The sequence below is a fragment of the Lithobates pipiens genome, unplaced genomic scaffold (genome assembly GCF_037356315.1).
Source record: "Lithobates pipiens isolate NorthernLeopardFrog02 unplaced genomic scaffold, aLitPip1_a1.2 Scaffold_18, whole genome shotgun sequence".
Taxonomy (NCBI): domain Eukaryota; kingdom Metazoa; phylum Chordata; class Amphibia; order Anura; family Ranidae; genus Lithobates; species Lithobates pipiens.
Window position 1 is genome coordinate 106,776,460 of NW_027507758.1, and position 25,425 is coordinate 106,801,884.

Here is a 25,425-nt window from a genome sequence, read left to right on the forward strand (position 1 = left end):
CAAAGCAGTACCTTTAGTATATAAAGGACAGCAAACAAGCGTCAGTGCAGTGCATTTCTGATGTTCAGCAATATAGTCCTTATTAAGCAGAGATGTCACAAATCTCAATGTGTATTTCTGCTGTGCCACAAAAACATCCCCGCAAGCACAAACCTTCACTACTGAGGTCTACTGGTCAATGAGGAGTCATGGTCTATCCCTTTATGAAATAACCAACAGGCAATTTATTTCATAGGCATAGCCTGGGCTCTAGATACTAAACCTCACCACCAGTGAAGGAACAGATCCTAAAATGGTTGGACACCCTACTATTAGTAGTAGTTGTTGTCCTACCTTACCTCCATAGACTGAGCAATCGTTAGCCAGCACATATCCAGGTGGTGCTGATTAGCAACTAAAGTCTCAATGAGCCCAGCCCTAGAGACCAATTTAAGACCTCTCTAGAAGAGGTGGTTACCAGTTTAGCCTGGGAGTTAAATAGCTATTTGCAGGCTTCAAACAATCAATTATGTAGCACTTGCATAGGTTTGCACAGAAAATCCTCAATTAAGAGGATGTAGGGAGCGATCTATGGTGAATCGCCTTTAGATCTGCCACTGAGTGGATTGTAGCCCAAACCAATAAAAAAAAAGTTTTTTCTTACCTCCTACACTATAATATAACCACAGTGTAAAGGTGGAGTGGGAGGTTGGAGCTTATGAAAGTTAACTATAGCAGGCAACCCCCAAAAGGAGGATCTGTGACAAGGGAACCCCTACTGTGCCACACAGAAGCTTGGTCTCTGTCCATCCTTGAATGTTAGGTCAGCTTTTAAACATTGTGAAGCAACTTCAGATTCCTAGCAGCTGGGCTAATAGGGCCGGTAACCTAGTGCACCTGCTGACCAGGGGAGCTTCTGAATCCACCAACCACTGCCCAATTAATAACTTGTTCAGTGGTATACCTGGCCTGTAAGTAACTTTGTATCTACCAGGTCCCCTCTGTACGTTATATTCATCCCTACTAAATGTACCACAACTGGGCATGTAGGGAGAGGCTGGCAACCTACTGCTGCGATAACCACAGTGTCTCTGCTGTAAGAGGGAGCTGTGGCTGGTGGTTTTAGCAGTGGCGTCTGCGCTATTTGTATCCCGACCCCAGGTTCTGCACTGCACCAGTCAGTATATACACGGGGAAGGGGGAGCAATGGCCTACCTACCTCTTTCTCATCTGAGGTGGTTTAGGCACACTCGTTCCTCTGCACCACCTGTCCACTATACAGCTTCTCTGATGTAAGAGGGAGCTGCAGCTGGTGTTTTTAGCAGAAGCTTAAGGGCTATTTGAATCCAGACCCCAGGTGAGATCTCAAATGCCCAGAAACCCTCTGGCTGGAATTGGGGATTTTGCAGCTAAATTCCCACGGCAAAAGGAAAGTAAAGTACTCACCGTTGTCGTCTTCCTCTTTTTGCCACAGCCAGCGGGCTTGCTTTTCCATCCTTATGGTCCACACGCAAGGAGGATAGCCGCCAAAGTGCTCCCCCCCCAACTGCTGTCCCCATAGGGAGGTGCCAGGTTAGGCTGTGTCCTGCACTGTACCAGTCAGTCTATATACATGGGGGGGGGCAATGCCTTCCATTCCTCATTTCCATCTTCATATCTGAGGTGGTTAAGGCAGACATCCACCGTAGTAAACTGGTGCCTCCTCGCTCTAGAGAAAGGAGGATGTGGGCGCCTGCTCCTACTGACTCTCAGCCTTCCCTTCTGGGTAAGAACGCCGCCGCCATTTTCCTGAAGTTTGAAAATGACGCGGGTGCTTGTTGCCACGCCCTCTCCGGCAGCCCACGCGAGCTACCGGGGACCCAGGAGTCGGGGACATGATCCCCCTGGAAAGAACCGATGACCAGCACCCCCGTCTGAACAGCCACCTGTACAGGTAAGGAGGGGGAGACAGGATAATGGCCCCTGAAGTTCTGGGTACACCACTGTACCCAGGGTCCTTCAGCTCTCAGGGGGCTCTTCCAATTTCTGCTGCCCGCCCTGAGGAAAAGATAGGGGAACCCCCCAGGAAGGACAAGAATATCCTACCAGACCCAGAGGCTTCCCAGGCTTGCGGTCCGGCTCCCAGGGGGAGACCACCAGCCCCAGGCTTCGGGTCATTTGGAAAAAAAACAAACAGTTTCGCTGTGTAGGGAGAAACACAATCAAAAACTGAGGATCAAGGGGAAGGGTGGGGACTTAAAACAGCTGTCGATTGATTGTGTTTCCTGTAGGGAGGAGCCTCTCATCTCTCAGGTGTGCCGTCCTGGAAGATGACTTGAGAAAAAAATGTTTTTTTTTATATATTTTTGGGGGATATTTATTATAACAAAAAGTAAAAAATTCGTTTTTTTTCAAAATTGTCGCTCTATTTTTGTTTATAGCACAAAAAATAAAAACCGCAGGGGTGATCAAATACCACCAAAAGAAAGCTCTATTTGTGGGGGAAAGAAAAAAAAAAAAGGATGTCAATTTTGTTTGGAAGCCACGTCGCACGACCACGCAATTGTCAGTTAAAGCAACGCAGTGCCGAATCGCAAAAAGTGGTCTGGTCTTTGACCAGCAAGTTGGTCCGGTCTGAAAGTGGTTAAACTTCCCTCCTAAAACTTTTCCTTAAAATGCCCTCCTAAACTTGGGGTGCGTGTTAAACGCCGGTGCGTGTTATACCCCGATAAATACGGTAATCGGTTAATAACCTTAAAAAAATAAAAATAAAAAAAGTGGGTCAAATTGACGTTCATTTTCAACCACAGTGGTGGGAAAATTTGGAAATAGAAAACTTCTCGGTCAAAGGAATTTTCAGACAGTGTATGCGATTTTTGTTTTAGAAATGGAAGTGAAAATTTCAAAACAAAATTCTTTCATTCAGCGAATGTACAAAGATTTTTCATCTGAATATTTTTACCTGAAAATTGATCTGTGAGGCCAGCATAAGGCTCGGTACACACCTATGCAGTTTTTGCTTTTGATCTGTTTCTGCAGTGCTTTTTGCTGTTCGTTTTGATTTTTGCGCCTGTGATTTTACTGCAATTTGTTTTTTTGGGCAGATTAAAAAACACAAATTGCTGCAAAAACGCATTACATTTTTTCTGACCCTTTCCAAAGATGCAGCGGCTGAAAAAAGCACAGATATGAAGGTGTCCCATAGGAAACCATGTAAATGAACTGCAGTACGAAAAAGCAACAATAAACATATAGATGTGAACCAGGCCTAAGACGTTTAGTAACATAATGGTGTTAAAAAGACAAAAATTAGCCATTTATAGTACAAAAAAAGCAAATACTCACTACTGGAAGGGGGTTCATTTTTTTACTGTAGAACAGTGAAAGTAATATTTACAGTACTGATATTTTTGTACTATAAAGGGCTCTTTTTTTTAACCCCATTATGTTACTGGCCGATTACTCGATTATGAAAATCGTAATAGATTAGATTAATTTCATAATTGATTAGTTGTTTCAGCCCTAGATTTCATTTTATATTACAAATGTTATAATAGAAATAATGCGCTTCAATCATCCTGACACCATAACAACCATGATGCCAGGATGATTGAAGTGCTAACACCAGGTGTTTGGAATATCTTTATCTGCTGATTGTTAAACTTTCTAGAATACACATATTTCTATTGTGTAGGATCTGGGCCTGCTGTCCCTCCATCCCTCGTTCATCTCAGGCACTAACCACACCCCCAGCCGCCACTGGAATTGTGAAACACTTTACTCAAGACAATGATTCTTGACGATTAATTGTGTAGCTCTAGTACTGCCCACCTATCTCCAAGGATAAAGCTCCCTGTAAAACACAGGGACATTAGTGAGGCTGCAGCTCAGCATTAACTGCAAACTTCTTGTACAAACAGTGAGCCGATCAAAGGCGAAGCAATAGAATTAAGAAATCCTTCACTTACTGGACATCATTAAAAACAATGTTTATATCAGAGCATTTATTGGTGCAAAGGCTTAGTATTAGCATTGGTGCAACCCTAGTGACAACTTCAGACAGTAAGTGAGGGAAATTCTCCAACAGAGCCAGCAATAAAAAGTTGATGGGGGTGCCTAACCTTCCCTACCTAATGAATGCAAAACAAAAAAAAATGCATTTTTTTTTTTTTTTTTTTTAAAACAGGACCCTGCAGAGCATTGCACTCAATCTGTAGATGTCAGGCTCCTGCACACACTGCCTTCACCTCTGGATAGTTACTGACCTGCAGGAAGTGTCAATGGAGTAGGAGGGCACTGATGAGTGTGCTTGTAGTCCATTAAGATCTACAATTCCATCTGTCAGGGGAGCAGATGGGAGTTGTAGCTCATTCGTCAATTCACCCAAATGACAGCTGTGCAGGTAGCGCTATGCACAGCTGCGCCAACTTAAAATGTGACAGTGGCTTTGGGGGGGGGGAGAGGAACCCCAGCATGCTGTCACAGGAGGGGATACCTCAGGTTGATGGAGATGTTGGAACTTATTGCATGTCACATGCTCACTTTACACTGCTGCCTGCCCATACCTCCCAAAGGGATGGTTACTGAAGAGCAGGAAGAATCACTGAACTACAGAAGCACTCATTAGCGCCCTTGCAGTTTGAGAACAAGCCGTCTGCTGCAGTGGAAGATTGTACTAGTAGTTCATTGATTAATTTCACAGATCTCTGACAGAATGACGTGATTGTGGGTAGAGCTGTTCCATTTTCAAATTGTCACAGCAGATGAGAGGAGAGGATCCGCTGCCACGCGGAAAAAAAAAAAAAAAGCATTCTTTAATAAAGATCAGATTATTTTACATCACTACTCCAGCCAGAGTGGGGAGCACCTTAATACGGGGGTGTGTTACTGGCCAGATCACCAGGAAAAAAAAAAAAATATGCAGCCAACACAAGTGGAATTGCCCCTGTTCCTTCTTGATGCTGCCATTTTGCTGAAGCCCAGAGCCCATGAACAGAAGTAAATCAAAGTGGATCTGAGCCAATCGATTTTAACCATTTCAAAAACAGTTACATTCCTGGAATACTGGGATGCTGTCACATTTGCTTGTGTCATCAAGTAAACTGTACACCCATCAAATGGCTGGCATCATAACTGATCACATGATCAGCACCATGGCATTTGCAGATCAGACAGTGTAAATGCAGGAAGTTTAACCACTTAAAATCTATATCTTTTTCTGATGTTTAAGTTAAAAAGCAATATTTTTTCGCTAGAAAATAACTTGGAAGCCCCGAGCATAATATATATTTTAGCAGAGACCCTAGTGAATAAAATGTTAATTTCTACACTTCAATGAAAAAAAAAAAGTAAAGTTAGCCTTTTTTTGTTTTATTGTGAAAGATGTTATGCCGCGAGAAGTGTGATCTATCTTCCAAGCAAAAAAATAAAAAAATTGCGATTGTCATTTTAGCCAGGATTGTGCAGTTCTAGCGTGAACCCAGCCTAAAGGCTAGGAGGGTTAAATGTCAGCAGATCTGTCTCTACAAACATGGCGGTGCCTAAAAATTGAGAACTACTGAGCATGTGCAGAGCAGGGTAAGACAGTATTACTGGATTCTAAACAGTATAGAAATGTTTTATATAGCTATACCTGCAAGGGGCAACAAGACTTAATTCTAAAGTTTCACTTTAAAAGTGGTAGTAAGCTTAAGAAAAAAATTAAATAAAAAAGCAGGCAGGGCTTGCATAACAGAAGAGACCCTAGAGTCAATTTGGTCATAAATCTCCCCCCCACTGGTAACATGATCTGAGACACATGCGCAGCCCCGATCTATATTTATGGTTCGCTCTGCATGCTGCTGCGGTGATGTGACTTTCGTGCACATGAGCAGAAGTAACATCACTGTTGCCCAGCCATTTAAGTGGCCTAAAATTCTGAACCTGGTGAAGATGTTAGAGCTGGGGAGCCATGAAAGAGCAGCACTGGAGGGCTCCAGTTTGCAGATAAATCTGTCATTTACCAATATGCAGTGCACACTAGTATATCATGACCTAAACCTGCTGCATTTCTTAACTTACTAGCCTAACATTACTACCGCTTTAGTCCACTTTCACATGGGGCGGATCAGTAATGATCCGCTCGCTCAGCGGGGATCGCTCCGTTGTCCCCGCTGAGCCGGCTGCGAACAGGGCGGTCTCCGCACACTGTGTCCGTGTTCATCCGATACGCTCTGCAGACGGATAGAAAAAATAGGATTTTCCTCCGTCTGCAGAATCGGACTGTTGCGGAGGAAATCGAGTGTCTGCGGATGTTCATCCGCAGACACTCACTATCCCATAGGGATGAATGTATGCCCGTATTTCATCCGCAAACGGATGGATGAAATACGGACATATCATCCGCATGTGTGAAAGGGGCCTTAGGCTCCATGCGCACTTTTTTTGTTTGTTTTTTAAGCTGCAAATAGCTTTTTGTAGCAGCGTTTTAGGAAAAAAAAAAAAAAAAAAAAAAAAGAAAAAAGGAGCTCAATTTACACTGCAGCGATGTGGGAATCCTGTGAATCCAGTGCGGGTTCCCACATCACATACAACTCGCAGGCAGTTCACACTGCGCTATGCAAACTGCTGGGAGTGTGAATTCGGATAGGAATTGGATTGTAGACCACTGCGATCCAATTCAGGTGCGGGAAAAAACCTCTAGTGTGTATGGAGACGAAAACCCAAAACCAGAATTGTAATACAGTAAAGCCTTGGTTTGAGAGTTTTTAAATAAATTTTGTCTTGATATACACATAGCGTCATGTCACAACTGAGTATAAAAGAGGCACCTCTAAGTGTAGCAATATGGTTACATTTAATGAAGGTACAACATTCAGCAACATATTGCTACACTTAGAGGCGCCTCTCTTCTATTATACTCTGGAGCTCCTGCTGGATTTTGCTTCTAATCCCCTGGTGGAGGCTTCCATTTGTGGATGGACATTTTATGGTTACACAACCTATCACATTATAGTTTATATAAAAAAATATTCTAGCAAACTGAAGGCCCTATGAATAAATGATTGTGGAATGAATCATCTGAGATTCCATTATTTCTTATGGGGAAATTCACTTTGATATACAAGTGCTTTGGATTACAAGCATGGTTCTGGAACGCAATATGCTCGCAATCCAAGGTTTTACTGTATACTGCAGCTTACCAATTAGATATGGTGGCTGCATTTGGTGCGCGCCCCCCCCCCCCCCCATTTTCACCTGGTGATCTGGCCAGTAACACCTCCTGTATTAGCGTGCCCCCACTCTGGATGAAGGAGCACAGCAGCATTGTGTGGCGATGTTCTAGTAGATTTAAATACTCAAAATTGTAGCCAAACTCCAGCTAACACTTTATAATCAGTGGGTCCAGCAAAGTTTTGCTGCTTTTGGGCCCAGGGTTGGGAACACAAACCATCTATATCATACCCCTGAGCATTGAGGGTTACATACAGGGGGGTGTTATATACAGGGGGCATTATATACAGTGAGGGTTGTATACAAGGAGGGGGTTATATATAGTGATGGTGGTATATACAGGGGGCACTATAAGCAGTGAGGGTTATATACTTGGGAGAGTGGCAAATACAGTGAGGGTTATATACAGGGGTGGCACATATACACACAAAGGGGGTTATATACAGGTGGAGTGGCATATACAGTGAGGGTTATATACAAGGGCATTATATAGAGTGAGGGTGGCATCTACAGGGGGCGTTATATGCAGTGAGGGTTATATACAGGGGGGTGTATGAGGGGAGCTGACTGAGCCCCCCCCCCCCCCCACCCCTAGAGGTGTGAGGAGGCTGCACACTGTGGGGACACTCTCCTGGTACAATGCCAATTCTCTCCACATGGCGGAGCACGCTGCCGCCCATACAGGTATACAGGAGTGCATGGCACCTCAGGTGTGTTGTCATGGAGAGAAGAGAACGTGGAAGAAGAATAAAGTTGGCCCACTGCCAGCCATATCCTCCGTTCAGCCGGTATAGGAATAGAGGACAAAGTAGGGCTGACCGGGACACCAACGAGAGGTAGCTGTAAAAGAAGCCATACAAACCATAGCGTTCGTTATGTAGAGACTGACAGACAGGCCGGTACAAAGAAGAAGAAAGAGGGAGGCGACTCTCCTGTGTGAAGCTTCAGTGAAGAGTGTGTGCAGGTCACCTCTACTAGACGTACAGAGCGGCGAGGACACACGTGACCACACACACCCCCTTCTCTTTCTATATGTGGAGTGACGAGGTTCTGTAGTTTCTTTCAGCAGAGACGTGCCTAACCCGCAATGATGAGCCAAGGCACATAGAACTACATTACCCACAGTGCTTTACGTCAGCGTCTGCCATATCACTCCGCAGCCAAAATAGGGCGACCTTCCGCTTATCGCGTGATTAGATGTGAGAAGAGGTGATGGCAGGCTTGGGGTGTAGTTATATAATGGAGACACTGGGGGGGGGGGGGGATGTGGAGGTCGTCCTAGAGTGATTCTTGCTGTGTTATATAGGTTGGGGATGAAAGCTGCAATAAAACATGTTTAAATAAAACGACTGCATTCCTGCTGTTGATGATAGGGAGAAATGTGTGTGTGACTGATTGTGCAGGAGGAAGATGTCTTTCTGCCTGTCCAGCCTATAGGCACAAGCCTACTGTGCATAAAGGACACAATGAAAACTCGAGGGTGGGCAGGATTTTTAATGCAGAAGAGACGTTTTGATTGTTCTGTATTGAAGCTGCTTATCTGCCTGTCAATCACAACTCACGGCACAAATACACAATGCCCAATCTGATGAACTCCCGCACATGTGTGGGAGGGACGTGATCTTCACCCGATCGCTGACAGAGGCCGGTGTTCTGTCAAAATAGCCAATTCGGCAAGATCTCCAATCACGTCACTTCTGGTTACTGTAAACCATCAGTAATTGGAGATAAACCATAAGTAATTGGAGATAAAGCATCAGTAATTGGAGATAAAGCATCAGTTTTTGGAGATAAAGCATCAGTAATTGGAGATAAAGCATCAGTTTTTGGAGATAAAGCATCAGTAATTGGAGATTTGGACGAGTTGCTGTTTGTACACAACACCGTCAAGCGTGTACACTCCGGTACACGATATTATGAGTGGACACTGTCTGCCTGATGCTAACCAACAACATGGTCGCCTACAAGGCAGCGACCTCCTTTGCTGCTGTTCTGTCAAATCAGCAAACTCCTTGTGTATCAGAATGTATGTCTGGCTTGTACAGAATAACAAGATTTGTCTCCTCTTACTAATAAGCTATTTGCAACACCATATGAACCTTTATTTGAAAAAGAATATAAGGCCCCTTTCACACGGGACGGATCAGTAATGATCCGCCCCGTGATGATCCGCTTGCTCAGCGGGGATCGCTCCGTTGTCCCTGCTGATCCGGCGGCGGACAGGGCGGTCTCTGCACACTGTGCAGGGACCGCCCTGTCAGCTCTCTGCTCTCCTCTATGGGGGATCGGATGAACACGGACCGTCTGTCCGTGTTCATCCGATCCACCCTGCAGACGGATAGAAAAATAGGATTTTCCTCCGTCTGCAGAATCGGACAATAGCGGAGGCGGACGATAGCGGGTGTCTGCGGATGTTTATCCACACACACCCGCTATCCCATAGGAATGCATTTATGTCTGTATTTCATCCGCAAACGGATGGATGAAATATGGACATAATGTCCGCATGTGTGAAAGGGGCCTCACTGTTTAAAGGTCAGCTTACTATGGAGATCCTGAAATAGAAAGAATTGTATATTAATATCATCAGCCAAGCTGCCAATAATAAAGCTGGCCATACACCTATAGATTATCTGCAGATTTTCTATCGTTAGATGGAAAAAGTGTGAGATTCCTCCATCCACACAGTTTAGTGAACATGGAGAAATCTGTTGCACTTTTTCCATCTAACCATAGAAAATCTGCAGATAATCTATAGGTGTATGGCCAGCTTAAAGGGGTTGTAAAGGTAAATGTTTTTTCACCTTAATGCATTCTATGCATTAAGGTGAAAAAACATCTGACAGTGTCGGCGCCCCCAGCCCCCCCGTTTTACTTACCTCACCCCTCGAATGTCCCGCGCTCTTCCCCCGACATCCTTTCCACCGTTCAGCCTGGCCGCTGATTGGCTGGAGTGGATGGATGGAAAGCAGCGCAGCCATTGGCTCGCGCTGCTGTCAATCACATCCACTGACGCGGAGCGCCGGGGGGGGGGGCCCGTGTGATACAGCGAGCGGCTATAGCCGCCGGCTGTATAACGGGAGCGCGCCCGCAGATGCTTCTCTCCATGCAAGGGAGCTCGCATGAACGTGAGAAGCATCTGAGGGAGGAAGCAGAGACAGCCGCCGAGGGACCCCAGAAGAGTAGGTTTGGGGCCACTCTGTGCAAAACGAGCTGCACAGTGGAGGTAAGTATAACATGTTTGTTATTTTAAAAAAATATATATATTTCACTTTACAATCCCTTTAAGGTGTCAGTTTCCTTGGTTTTAAGGCCTCATGCACACTTGGGTGATTTTACAGCTGGTGTTTGGGCTTCAGGTATTTTTTTTCTTCAGCCAATAAATTCCCCAGCATGTTACCCTATGTGTCCATACACACATAGGCTCTTATCAGTGTTTTTTGGCAGGTGAGTTTTTCAGCTGTAAAAATGCTCTAACTCTGAAAAACGCAGCTATTCATGGCTTACATGGGGCATGGCTCAAATGGGTGTGGTTAGACTCTGAGATGAATGCGGGGGGAGAGGGAAAGGAAGGGGGGAGAGGGAAAGGAGGGACAGCCGCCCCCCGATCCTACACCACAATAGCAATATGTGTTTGCCAGAGTTTGACAATCAGCAGATAAAGATACTCCAAATACATGGTGTTAGCGCTTCAATCATCCCGGCGCCATGATTGTTATGGTGTCAGGATGATTGAAGCGCATTATTTCTATTATTACATTGTAATATGAAATGAAATCATTCAACTCACCATAATGCAGAATCAGTGGGAGCCATGAGCACGTCACTAGCCACATTGCCTGTCACCAAATTCCATCAGGTGTCCCAAGCGGAGTCTGTCCTTACATCAGGTGCCCCATCAGAGGTACCTTCCTCACATCTGTGTCAAACAGCGGAGCCCCTCCTTACATCTGGTGCCCCTCTGACATCCAGACTGGCCCCCACATCTCCAGACTGGCCCCCACAGACTGGTCCCCACATCCACAGACTGGTCCCCACATCCACAGACTGGCCCCGACATACTCACTGCACGGACTCCCCCGACAGGACATTACATCTCCTGGCCTCCAAGCAGCAGCCAACGTTGCCACGCTGACTTTGAACTGTACCGCCGCCCACTGCTCTTCACACACACTGGCAGCGGGGGTGGGCGGCACCACAGGTTCTCTATTAAAGACCAGCTTCTGGTCTTCTTAAAAATGGCAGCCGGCGGAGACATTGTCTCCGCTGGCCGCGGACCTCTAGTGGCCGGCGGCAAAAAACAGGAAATTCAATTTCCCGGGACAAAATTAATTCGGGACAAATGTCCTAATCCCAGGAATGTCCCGGGAAATTCGGGACAGTTGGCAACTATGAGCTCAATGTATATTCTCAGCATGCCTCGAGACAAATGAACAGCTGTGGGTATGTGCCAGAATTATGTCACCCGGTACTGGCCATTCAAGAGAGCCAAAGACCCCACACCCAAAAGAAACCAGGTGAAGATGTCCATGCCAGTGTGTGAGCCTGAGCTGGAGTCACATTGCTGGAGCAGAGGTACTTGCGGACTTTAGTTCCACTTTAAGTTATGAAAATAAAAGGAAGTCTATCCTGTAAAAGTGGAAGGTAAATACTTACCTTTCCCGAAGTAAGGATAAGCTCCGGTGTGTTCGCACAGTGGGGTATTAACACAAATTAGTCTCCGGAATAAGGAATAATGATGAGCTCCGGCATGTTCGCAAGAGTCCACGTGCAGAGCCCGCCAGGAAGTCGGCACTGCGTTGAGCTAATCACAAGCAGCGAGACATTGTCCCGATGCGCGGCTGCAGAGATGAGGAAATGTCTCACTGCCTGTGATTAGCGCAGTACCAACTTCCTGGCAGGATATGTGTGTGGACTGTGCGAACACGCTGGAACTCATCCTTATTCCGGAGGCTAATTTGTGTTAACAGCCCACCGTGCAGGTAATCTCCGGCTGCTGCAGGTGTCTAACACTTGTTGAACACCCGCTCTCCTGCCACATGCTGTAGTTTGTCTATGGCAGCCTTTTTCAACCAGGGTGAGGCCCCCTGGGGTGCCTTGAGGTTTCTTCGGGGGTGCCTTGACAAAATGCCTTAAAATTGCCCAACAAAAATGTATACAAACCAATTCAAGCCTGCCTTTTGGTTACAAAAAGCTACGGGTTTTTAATGTGCACCATTTCAAACTTCCAGCCATCGTTGTCCTAACAACCCAGTGTTCCCAACCCCCAAAGTGAAATTTACTGGCAGGAAGCCAAAATTTACAAATGGCACCAATTTTTTACTGGCAAAAATCATGACATTTATTAACAGAGCAACATTTTTTACTGACACTGCAAGCATGCGTGGACTTTTTTCCGACGGACTTGTGTATACACGATTGGAAAGTCCGACAACAAAACTTTGTTGGTGGAAAATTTGAGAACCAACCTGCTAACCAACATTTGTTGGCGGAAAGTCCAACAAATCCAACAGTCTAACAGTCCGCCAACAAATATTCAATGGAGCACACACACATGGACTTTCCATCAACAAGCTCACATCCAACAATTGTCGGAAAATCCGATTGTGTGTATGGGGCATTGCAGTGCAAGGGAGAACTCTGCAAACCTTGATGTAAAGGACAATTCCACAGATCATGATCTAAGGGGGAACACTGATGTAAGGGGGGGGGGGGGGTCTGCATTCCCCTTTACATCAGAGTTCCCACTTATATCTAAGTCTGTAGCATTGTCCTATACACCAAGGTCCCCAGATTTCTCCCTTGCACTATAAGAGGAAAGCCTGTAGACTTTGATGTAAAGGGGAACGTTGATAACTCTAATGAGGGGGGACTCTGGTGACCAGAGACCTCCTTCTGCAAAGTGAATACACTAAGATGGGGGGGCGGAGGAGTTACTGATGGGGGGTTATTTCCTTATATTATTGTATTCACTCCCCCCCTTACATCAGTGACCCCCCCCCCCCAGATTGGCCTGGTAGTGCTGTTACTGACCTTCTCTCAGGTGCACCATGCAGGGCTCAGTCAGACGGCTCCAGCTTGGTGGCTCTGGGTTTTATTCCTTAGTCCCCTCTACACAGTCCACACACAACTGACTCCTTTCGTGGTCCCCAATCTTGCGGCACTCCCACTCTTGACTCCTCTCCAGGCTCCTCCTCAAAGATTGCAGACATGATAGAAGACAAGAGATAGTCAGAGATTGGTACAGGGCATGGTCAGAGGATATGAACATGGCACAGGACATGGTCACTTGGTCAAAGGATAGGGACATGGCACAGGACAGGACATGGTCAGAGGATATGGACATGGCACAGGACATGGACAGAGGATAGGGATATGGCACAGGGCATGTTTAAGGGATAGGGACATGGCACAGGACATGGCCAGAGGATAGGGACATGGCACAGGACATGGTCAGAGGATAGGGACACGGCACAGGACATGGTCAGAGGATAGGGACATGGCACAGGACATGGTCAGAGGATAGGGACATGGCACAGGACATGGTCAGAGGATAGGGACATGGCACAGGACAGGACATGGTCAGAGGATATGGACATGGCACAGGACATGGTCAGAGAATAGGGACATGGCACAGGGCATGGTGAAAGGATAGGAACATGGCACAGGACATGGCCAGAGGATATAGACATGTCACAGGACATGGTCAGAGGATAGGGACATGGCACAGGACATGTTCAAAGGATAGGGACATGGCACAGGGCATGATCAGAGGATAGGGATATGGCACAGGACATGGTCAGAGGATAGGGACATGGCACATGACATGGTCAGAGGATAGGGACATGGCACAGGATAGGACATGGTCAAAGGATATGTACTGTCTGCTCCTGGGGAAGTGTGAAATTATCATCGGGGCTCGCACCGTCTGTACACACAGCCTCTGTCAGACCCACCCCACTGGCGCTGGCCGAATGCAGGGTCAAATCATCATTGGATCATCTCTGGGATTTCCCGGAAACTGCGCATGCGCAGTTCTGACCCGAGCCAGTCGCACCCATTTTTAACTGCCACTTTTCTCCTGCTATGGCCATTTATGGGCAGGAGAAAAGTGCCCTGTTTGTACGGGCTGCCCATACAAATAAAGACGGTTGGCAACACTGTAACAACTAGTGATGTCATCAGTGTTGATAAGAAGGGTGTTGATCGCCTGCACAGCATCCTTGTTTGACCCTCCCCTGCCCCTCTCCATCATCTCTGGGGTCACATTAGCTGAGTGATGGAGAGAAACTGAGGGAGAGGAGAAACACTGGAATACTAGTCGGTGCTAGTGTGCAAAACTGTATTTGCTTTGTAAGAATAAATCACCTCTACTTTTGGGTATCCTACGAGTGGCAATGTTGCCGCCGCATAATGTGAAACTCTTGTTGTCGGAAATTCCGACTGTGTGTAGGCTTCATCGGAATTTCCGACACAAAATTTGACACCCGGATCTCAAATTTTCCAACAACAAAATCCGTTGTCAGAAATTCCGATCGTGTGTACACAATTCCGACGCACAAAGTTCCACGCATGCTCGGAATCAAGCAGAAGAGCCGCACTGGCTATTGAACTTTGATTTTCTCGGCTCATTGTACGTCACCACATTCTTGACGTTCGGAATTTCCGTCAACATTGTGTGACCGTGTGTATGCAAGACAAGTTTGAGCCAACATCCGCCTGAAAAAATCCCATGGATTTTGTTGTCGGAATGTGCGATCGTGTGTACACGGCATTTGGATAGTTTTTTAAATTTTAGAATAGGGTGCCTCAAGACTGTCCCGAATTTTACAGGGTGCCTTAACTGAAAAAAGGTTGAGAAAACACTGCTCTATGGGACTACAGGATGTAGGAGCTTGTAGGCATGAAGATGTTAAAGATGTTAAAGTGGCGTTGCCACCAAAAAATAGAAAATAGTTTAAAATTCTTAAAAATAAATAAAATAATTGGGAAAAAAAATGTTTTACTCACCTCTAAATGCCTGTTGCTAGGGGGTCCCTCGTAGTCTGCCTTCTTCATTGCCTGGGCTGGTGACATCACTTCCCCTCGCGCCGTCACCTGTCACGTGTCCCAGATGACTGCGTGGCGTATCACGGCGCCTTGCGCCGCTCGCGCATGCGCATCGGGTGCCCGGCTATAAAGCCACTGCCGGGTGCCCACAGTAAGAATGACGGCGCAGCGAGCGAAGCGGGGAATGAGGGGGGGCTTCGTTCCCCCGCATCGCTGGACCCTGGGACAGGTAAGTGTCCGATTATTAAAAGTCAGCAGCTGCAGTATTTGTAGCTGCTGACTTTTTTTTTTTTTTTTAGGGGGCACCCCACTTTAAGGTTCCCTTTATTTAGTGAGAACTCCCTCAGAAGGTGGGGTTTTGGGATATGCCCTGCTATTCTCTTTATCTTTGGGTAGCAGGAGCTCTACTAGCTCTCTTGGGATACCAGCAGCTGTAGAGGAAAGATATACTTGTGAGCATTGGAGAGGTCCCCCTGGAGCTTGGGGAGGAGGCTCAGGAACAGAAGAGTCCTAAAGCCTAGTACACATAAGAATATCGGACGAATGATCATCCATTTCTTTTTGCATGCTAGTCTCATATCAAAAACCAATAGGTTACTACAGTTATAAAAATTCTTCCACGGCAATACAACTTCGGAAGTGATGTTACATATTGTATTGTATTCTTTCAATTATAAGCATGCGTGGTCTTGGTCACAAAATGGTTTTCTTACAAATACCATACTAATTATACGAAAATCGTTTGTTCTGGTATTGTACGAGAAAAAATTTTGTGCTTAAACCTTTGAATATTTTTGCATGAACTGTTGTGATCGGCTCTCAAAAGCAGCATACTAACGATCAGATTATCGAAAAATTGCTTCGAAAGCGGTATTTTTCGTTCCGATTTTTTTTATCGTGCGTAGTAGGCAAAAGGCCTGGATTCAGCAGCATGTGTATAAGTGAGTTACACACAGCACTCCATCTGAAATCGTGGGACACTTTTCAGAACACTTAGGCCGCGTACACACGGGCGGATTGTCTGCCCAACTAAGTTCGTCAGACAATCCGACAGACAATCCGTTCAAAATTTGCATGAACGGACTTGACCACACACGATGAGCAGACAGTCCGCTGAAAGCGTGCGTGATGACGTGTACAGCACGTACGACGGGACTAGAAAAACGACGTCCTATACACTGCAATGCAACCTTCGGCCGTGTAAATCCTTTCTGAGCATGCGCCATACTTAGTCCGTCCAACTTGCCTACACACGAGCGGACTGTCCGCTGAAACCAAGTTTGGACGGACAAAACCAAGTTTGAACGGACTGTCTTATGGAAATTCCGTAAGACTTTGTTCGTCAGATTGTCCGCTGAAAAAGTCAGCTGAAGCCCACACACGAGCGGATTGTCCGCTGAAACACGGTTCAGCGGACTAAGTTGGACAGACAATCCGCCCGTGTGTACGTGGCCTTACATGATAGATTCCAGGTCTTTTGGAACTAAAGTGTTAGGCTGGCCATACATTATACAATTTCCTTGTAAAATTTTCCTTTACATTTACCAAAACCATATAATATGGCGTCAAACCTAAACACTTTCGATTTTTATGCAATCAGGAAGGCCCTTGTACTACATAGTTGAAGATAAATCTAAAGGAAATTGAACAATAAAATTGTATCATACATGGCCAGCTTAAGGCTTCATTCACATGGCTGTAAAAAAAGCATATACACATATGTATAAGGCTTGATTCACATCTATGCATGTTGCTTTTGAGCTTTTCTGCAGTGCTTCCTGCATTTATTTAACGCATTTTTACAGCAATTGTATATAGATTTTGCCTCGTTTTGCATTTTTCTTTACACTGTATATAGCTGGTTGCTAAGGATGGGCTGGAAAAACCGGGCATTGTGTCCTTAACAACCTATGAGTTATTAGCTGTCAGCAAGAATTGACAGCTAAAAAAATTCCCCCCCAGGTCCATACCAGGCCCTTATCCGAGCATGCAGCCCAGCAGGTCAGGAAAGGGAGGGGACAAGCAAGCACCCCCCCTTCTACTGAACCATACCAGACCGCATGCCCTCAACATGGGTGGGTGCTTTGGGACAGGGGGGCTCTGCGCCCCCCACCCCAAAGCACCTTGCCCCCATGTTGATAGGGACAAGGGCCTCTTCCTGAGGGGAAAACAAGGGGACCCCCAGATCCCAGCCTCTCCCCATGTGAGTGTGTATGGAGTACATTGTACCCCTACCCATTCACCCAAAAAAATTAGTGTAACGTGACAAAAGACAATGGACAGTTTTTGACAAGTTCTTTATTAAAAATGTCTTCTTCTTCCCCACTTCCTCCTCCTCTGGGCTTCCCCTTCTCCTGCTTCTTGCTCCTCCGGGTTTCTATTTCTCTCACTTCTTCCTCCGGTCTTCAATGTCTGGTCTTCTTCCTCGGCCGCCGCTCCCACTGCCGACCCGTCAATGCTGCGTCTCGGTGATCTGTCCGTGCCGATGTCAAGCATTTCTTAGATAACTATGGGGCGTGGCCATCAGATGACTTAATCTGAAGACCCCGCCTCAGGAGGTGAAGTCACAAGGGGGCAGGGCCTCCGGATGATGTCATGACATTGGCGCAAACAGATCAGCGGCATGCAGCATCTGAAGAGAGTCGGCGGCAGGAGCACCGGAGGAGGAAGAACACCGTACAAAGAAGACCGGAAAAAGAAGTGGGAGAAGGAGAAGACCAGAGGAAGAAGTGGGAGGAGAAGCCCGGAAGAGGAAGAAGCGGGAGAAGAAGAAGACATTTTTAATAAAGGACTTGTCAAAAACTGTCTATTGTCTTTTGTCACACTAAACTACTTTTTTTAGGTGAATGGGTAGGGGTACAAGGCGTAAGGGTACAATGCATCCCATACTCATTCACATGTGGAGGTTGGGATCTGGGGGCCTCTGGATTCTGATAAGCCCCCCACCCACAGACCCCAACAACCACTGGGCAGGGTTGTCGGGATGAGGCCCTTGTCCCCATCAACATGCTTCATTTTTAGCCAGCAATTCTTTTTTTTACATTCAGCTGTCAGCGGGGAAGCCCACTAACAGCTGATGACTCATCGATTGTTAAGCACACGGCGGCCGGCTTCCGGGCCCTCTCCTTAGCAACCAGCTTTATTCCGTGTAAAAAAAAAGGCAAATTGCGGCAAAATCGCGGTAAAACCACGGTACTAGCGTTTTGGATGCAGGTCCATTGAAGTCTATTACATGCAAAACGCTGCATTTTGCAGGAGAAAAAGTCCCTGAACCTTTCTAAAAAGCAGAGGCACAAAAATGCATTGATGGGAACCGATGTTAAAAAATTCCCTGCATTTCTGCAAAATGCATCAAAAAACGCATTAGAGTGAATCGAGCCGAATTATGGATCTGAACACAACTGCATTGTTTTCAATGGAGACATTTACACAGGTGGGTAATCATACACTGCATTTAGATCTGCAAGCCTCCTTTCACACTGGGGCAGTTTTCAGGCGCTTTAGTGCTGGAAATAGCCTCTGCTAAGCGCTTGAAAACTGTCTCTCATTCATTCCAGTGTGATTTTTCACTCTCAAACGGTGAGCTTGTGGGATGGGAAAAAATGTCCTGCAAGCAGTATCTTTGGGGTGGGTTAGGAGCGCTATATACAGGTGAGGTGTTACTGTTATGCTAGCATGAGTGATCCTGGACACTGCCTGGCATACAGTGGCGGCCCGCCCATAGGGGGCGCCCGGGCGCCGCCCCCCCCCCCCCAGGTGTAAAAAAAAAAAGTTAAAAAAAAAATAAATAAATAAAAACGGGCCCTTTAAGACATTTAAAAAAAAAAAAAATGTCATTTAACAATTTGACATAGTGTACTGTGGCGCCGGTCACAGTGCACTATGAGAAGCGCCACGTCAATGCAATCACAAGATTGCATCCATGGCGCTTCATTTGCGGGTTAAAAACCCGCCTTGCGGCGCACTGCAGAACGCCGACTGGCTTCCGCCCGTAAAATCACTGTGATTCTACGGGCGGGAGCATTGTCATTCTTAGACAGGCACGTCACTTCCGGCTTTCGGCTGCTTTACGAAACCCGGAAGTGACGTCGGCAGCTCCGTTCCTCAGCCCGAGCGGAGCTGCAAGACAGGCAGGAGGTGAGTCAAGTCACCGCATAAAGACCTTAGTTTCTACTTTGTTAAATGTTCATGCATTTAGCTGAATGAATGGAAAAAAAGCTTTCACACTTCAGCCAGAAAGGTTTCCCCAGGCCAGGCGACTTTTGCCGTGGCCAATCAGAGAATGAGCTCTGAAAGGGAAACTCCTCGCCAAATTTCTGAAAAAAAATTGGCGTGGGTTCCCCCTCCGAGAGCATACCAGGCCCTTAGGTCTGGTATGGATTCCAAGGGGAACCCCCTATGCCGAAAAAACAGCGTGGGGGTCCCCCCAGATCCACACCAGACCCTTATCCGAGCACGCTACCCGGCCGGCCAGGAAGGGGGGTGGGGATGAGCGGGCGGCCCCCCCCCTCCTGAGCCGTACCAGGCCGCGTGCCCTCAACATGGGGGGGGCCTTGGGGGAGGGGGGCGTGCGGCCACCTTCCGTTCTTCTTCTTCTTCTTCTTCTTGTTCTTCTTCTTCTTCTTCTTCTCCAGGAGATGTTGACTCGACGAGCTCTCCGGCCGCAATGCCAGAGCCACGCTGTGCTGCCACTTATATAGTGACAATGGGCGGTGTCACATGGGTTGATGTCACATGGGTTGGTCACATGGGTTGATGTCACATGGCGACAGTCCATGTGACATCAACCCATGTGACATCAACCCATGTGACACCGCCCCATTGTCCCTATATAAGTAGCAGCGCAGCGCGTCCCTGGCATTCCGGCCAGGGAGATCGTCGAGGCAACATCTCCTGGAGAAGAAGGAGAGGAAGAAGAAGAAGAAGAAGAACGGGCGGCGGCGGCGGCGGCAGCAGAAGACCGGGCCACCGCCTCTAAAAGAGCTATAAGAAGGCGCGGTGGCCCAGCAGAAGAACCGAAGAGGGGGACAAGACCCCCGAAGTCGGGAGAAGAGGCCGGCGGCGAGGAAGAAAGCCGGACTCCTCCGCTAGCAAAAGAGCTACAAGAAGATAGCGGAGGAGTCCGGCGAGAAGACCCCCGAAGACGGAAGACCCCCGGAGCTGTGCAATAAAATATTTTAACCCTGTGTTGTGTTTTTTTTTTGTACTTTTTTTCACAGGTGAATGGGTAGGGGTACATTGTACCCCATACTCATTCACATAGGGTGGGGGGCCGGTATCCGGGGGCCCCCTTATTAAAGGGGGCTCCCGGATTCCGATAAGCCCCCCGCCCGCAGACCCCGACAACCAACGGCCAGGGTTGTCGGGAAGAGGCCCTTGTCCTCATCAACATGGGGACAAGGTGCTTTGGGGTGGGGGGGCCGCACGCCCCCCCCTCCCCCAAGGCACCCCCCCATGTTGAGGGCACGCGGCCTGGTACGGCTCAGGAGGGGGGGGGCCGCCCGCTCGTCCCCACCCCCTTTCCTGGCCGGCCGGGTAGCGTGCTCGGATAAGGGTCTGGTGTGGATCTGGGGGGGACCCCCACGCCGTTTTTTCGGCGTAGGGGGTTCCCCTTGGAATCCATACCAGACCTAAGGGCCTGGTATGCTCTCGGAGGGGGAACCCACGTCAATTTTTTTTCCGATTACATAAGGGGCGTGTTTTATGAGAAGTGGGAGGGGCCAAAATGGTGGGCGGGGTCATGATGGGCGGGGTCTGGCGCCCCCCCATCCAAAAACTTCACCAGCCGCCACTGCTGGCATAGCCCAAAGAACCCACCTCATCGAGGAGGGGAACATGGAGGGAGTGTTCCCTGCCTACCCTACAGGCAATGAAGAAATTGGGTGTCTAATAAACTCCCAATGTCTCAATAGAGTACCTGTCATCTGCCCATCATCCCTGCATTCACCCCACATAAAAAAACACAGCATAGGGTGGCATAGCCCAAAGAACCCACCTCATCGAGGAGGGAAACATGTAGGTAGTGTTTCCTGCCTACCCCACAGGCAATGAAGAAATTGGGTGTCTAATAAACTCCCAATGTCTCAATAGAGTACCTGTCATCTGCCCATCATCCCTGCATTCACCCCACATAAAAAACACAGCATAGGGTGGCATAGCCCAAAGAACCCACCTCATCGAGGAGGGAAACATGTAGGGAGTGTTTCCTGCCTACCCCACAGGCAATGAAGAAATTGGGTGTCTAATAAACTCCCAATGTCTCAATAGAGTACCTGTCATCTGCCCATCATACCTGCATTCACCCCATATAAAAAACGCAGCGTAGGGTGAGCATTTGTACATAAACATTAGTTGCACCACACATGCGAGGTATCGTCACAGACGTTGAAGTGAGAGCAATAATTCTAGGACCATGTTTCACTGTCAACTCTAAACTAATGACCCATAAAGACTTTTAAAGCATCTCCTGTGGAGAATTTGGGGTAGCATAGTTTTTTGCGATTCCATGGCCATGCACAATTTAAAGCTTGACATGTTGGGTATCTATTTACTTGATGCAACCCCATATTTTATATCTTATCAAAACGTTTTTCTACGTTTCTGTTATAAAATTTTGTAAATACGTTTTCTCCTTCACTGATGGGCACTGATGAGGCGGCACTGATGGGCACAGATGAGGAGGCACTGATATTCAGTATTGATGGGCATCAATGGGCAGCCTTTATGAGCACTGATACACGACACTGATGGTCACTGATTGGCATCACTGGTGGACATCGCTGATGGGGCTGCAGTGATAACCACTGCACTGATTATCGTCAGTGCAGATCCCCCCTGTCAGGAGAGCCACTTATCTGCTCTCCGCTACTGGACACAGCAGATCACATGGTAAAGAGCCTATGTCATAGCTTTACAGTGATTGGAGATGTGGTGTGTCGAAGCGACACACGGCATAACTGATTGCTGCACTTCACGCTCTAGGGGGCACTCACGAGCGGCTTGTTCTGAGGGAGGTCAAGCCAGAACGGGAGAGCCACCATCATTTTGCTATAGGCCGGGAGGGATGTAGTTAACCACTTGCCAATCAGCCGCCGTCATTATACTGCGGCAGGTCGGCTCTTTCCCGCAAATCACCGTAGGTGTATGTTGGTTCCTTTAAGAGCTATAGCAGGTGCGCACACACTGCATGGCGGGGGAGCCGATTCACGTGCCCGGAGGCCACAATGTCTGCTGGGCACCCGCGATTGCTCCACAGAGAGCCAGAACGAGTATCTGTCAATGTAAACCAACAGATCCCCATTCTGACAGGGGAGTAGAGAGAGATCTTCTGTTCCTGGTGATCAGGAACAGCGATCTCTCTCCTCCTCCAGTCAGTCCCCTCCCCGCACAGTTAGAAACCCCTGTCTAGGGAACACTTAACCCCTTGATCACGACTAGTGTTAACCCCTTCCCTGCCAGTGACATTTATACAGTCACTGATCCCATAAAAGTGTCAAAATTGTCTGATCTGTCCGCATCAATGTCACAGTCCCGCTAAAAATTGCTGATCACCGCCATTACTAGTAAAAAATAAAAAAAATAATAAAAATGGCATAAATCTATCCCCTATTTTGTAGACGCTATAAAAAAAACAATCAATATACGCTTATTGTGATTTTGTTTACCAAAAATATGTAGAAAAATACATATGGGCTTAAACTGATGAAGACTTTTTTTTTTTATAGCAAAAATTAAAAAATATTGTTTTTTTTTTTCAAAATTGTGAAATATGTAAGTCATCCTGTGCTTATGGCAACTGAGGTAGGTGTGGCGCTGTGATTGCACTCTCCTGTGTAGCAATGTGTGTATACCTGTGTGGTACTCCCAGTATAGTGCATATATTGATAAACTTCAAATATAAAGTGCCTGGTACATATGTTATTGCTACCATATGCAAATACAAATACTCTGTAATGTAACACAATCCAAATGATGAAAAAGTATATAAAGTGACAAGTGCTCTACAAAAGTGCCTTGGTGTGCCTTATAAATAAATGCATTTCATGTGAAAAATTCTGTGATCATACAGTCCATAAATTGATCCCAAAAAAACAATATACAGCCAAAATGCAATCCAAATGATGAGAAAATATATAAGTGACAAGTGCTCTCCAAAAAGTGCCTTGTATAAAATAAATGAATTTCATGTGCAAAGTTCTGTGATCATATACAGTCCATAAATTGATTCAAACAGCAAAAAGAAAATGGGTAAGAAAACACAAAAAATAAAAAATAAAATAAAAATAAAAATGTAATGAAGTGACAGGTGCTCTTCAGTCAGTGCTCCTCCCCATAGGTATTGCACTCACCCGAACTACTTACCCCACACAGGGGTATTTCACTTTCACAATATGTGCCACTGTGCAACAATCACCAGATCTGTGTATGCAATATCAATTAGATCTTTCCGTGCTTGTGGGGTCTGACTTTCTCCTTTATATCTCCCTCCGCATCACCCACATATTGAAAAGAGACATCTCCATCGTGTGTTACTGTTTACGATTCAGATTTATTGTAAAATTTATAAAAAACGTACTCACATTGTATCAAAGTATAACGGCTTTGTATATCATGAGGCTGGGACAATTTGCATTCCATGGCCCGGAACCGGAAGTGAAGCAAAGACGCTAGATGCTCCGCCCCAAAATTGTCTGTCTTTTTTTTGCTTATAGCGCAAAAGATAAAAACCACAAAGGTGATCAAATACCACCAAAAGAAAGCTCTATTTGTGGAAAAAAATACATAAACTTTGGGTACAACTTTGCATGACCGCGCAATTGTTAGTTAAAGCGATGCAGTGCTGTATTGTAAAAAATGGCCTGGTCATTAACCACTTGACCACTGGGCACTTAACCACTTGCTTACTGGGCACTTAAACCCCCCTCATGCCCAGACCAATTTTCAGCTTTCAGCGCTGATGCACTTTGAATGACAATTGCGCGGGCATACAACACTGTACCCAAATGAAATTTTTATCATTTTTTTCCCACAAATAGAGCTTTCTTTTGGTGGTATTTAATTACAGTTGGGAGTTTTATTTTTTGCTAAACAAACAAAAAAAGATGCAAAGTAAAAAAAAAAAAAAAATCATGTTTAATAGTTTGTTATAAAATTTTGCAAACAGGTCATTTTTCTCCTTCATTGAAATGCACTGATGAGGCGGCACTGATAGGCTGCACTGGTGGGCACTGATAGGCTGCATTGGTGGGCACTGATAGGCTGCACTGGTGGGCACTGATAGGCATAGTTAAGGCGGCACTAATAGGCACAGATAAGGCGGCACCGATGGGCACAGATAAGGCGGCACTGATGGGCAAAGATGGGCACAGATAAGATGGCACGGATGGGTGGCACGGATGGGTGGCACTAAGGGGCACTGATAGGTACCACTGATAGATGGGACTGATGGGCACTGATAGGTGGCACTGATAGGTGGCTCTGATAGGTGGCACTGCTGGGCACTGATGGGCGGCACTGATGGGCACTGATAGATGACACTGATGGGCATGGATATGTGGCACTGGGGTGCAGCATCTTTGTTGAGGCAGATTGTGGGCACTGCTGGGTGGCACTGTGGGCACTGCTGGGTGGCACTGTGGGCACTGCTGGGTGGCACTGACGGGGGGCACTTATTTTTTATTGAGGTGGCACTGGCAGGGGGCAGGTGGGCACTGGCAGGGCTGGCCGTGATCGGGACTGATGTCCTGATCACGGCCGCCGGTGATTGGCTCTTTTTTTTCTCCTCGCGAGGAGGAATAATAGCCGATTACCGGCTCCGTTGTATCACATGATCAGCTGTCATTGGCTGACAGCTGATCACGTGATAAGGGGTCGGGATCGACCCCTTGCTCGGATCGGTGTTCAGGCGAGTCTCATAGACTCGCCGATCACAGAGCGCGCCGCAGGCGCCCCTCAGGGGGTGTGCAGGCCGCTCGTGCACGGGACGACATCAATAGACGTAGTCCCAGCTACAGCGCGGGTCTCAAGTGGTTAAACACCCTTAATAACCAGGCCAATTTTCAGCTTTCGTTGCTCTCACATTTTGAATGACAATTACTCAGTCATGCAACACTGGACCTATATGAAATTTTTGTCCTTTTTTCCACACAAATAGAGCTTTCTTTTGGTGGTATTTAATAACCGCTCGTTTTTTTATTTTTTGTGCTA

The 25,425-nt window shown here is 46.7% G+C and overlaps 1 protein-coding gene across 1 annotated transcript in view; it reads right to left on the bottom strand.

The window, feature by feature from the left end:
• Positions 1 to 8,197, bottom strand: part of MDH1 (malate dehydrogenase 1) — a 28,339-nt gene extending 20,142 nt beyond the window's left edge. Inside the window, exon 1 of the mRNA XM_077485979.1 lies at positions 8,033 to 8,197. Within this exon, the coding sequence (XP_077342105.1) occupies positions 8,033 to 8,035 (3 nt within the window). The 5' untranslated portion in view covers positions 8,036 to 8,197. The remainder of the gene's footprint in view (positions 1 to 8,032) is intronic.
• Between the last annotated feature and the right edge of the window lie 17,228 nt (positions 8,198 to 25,425).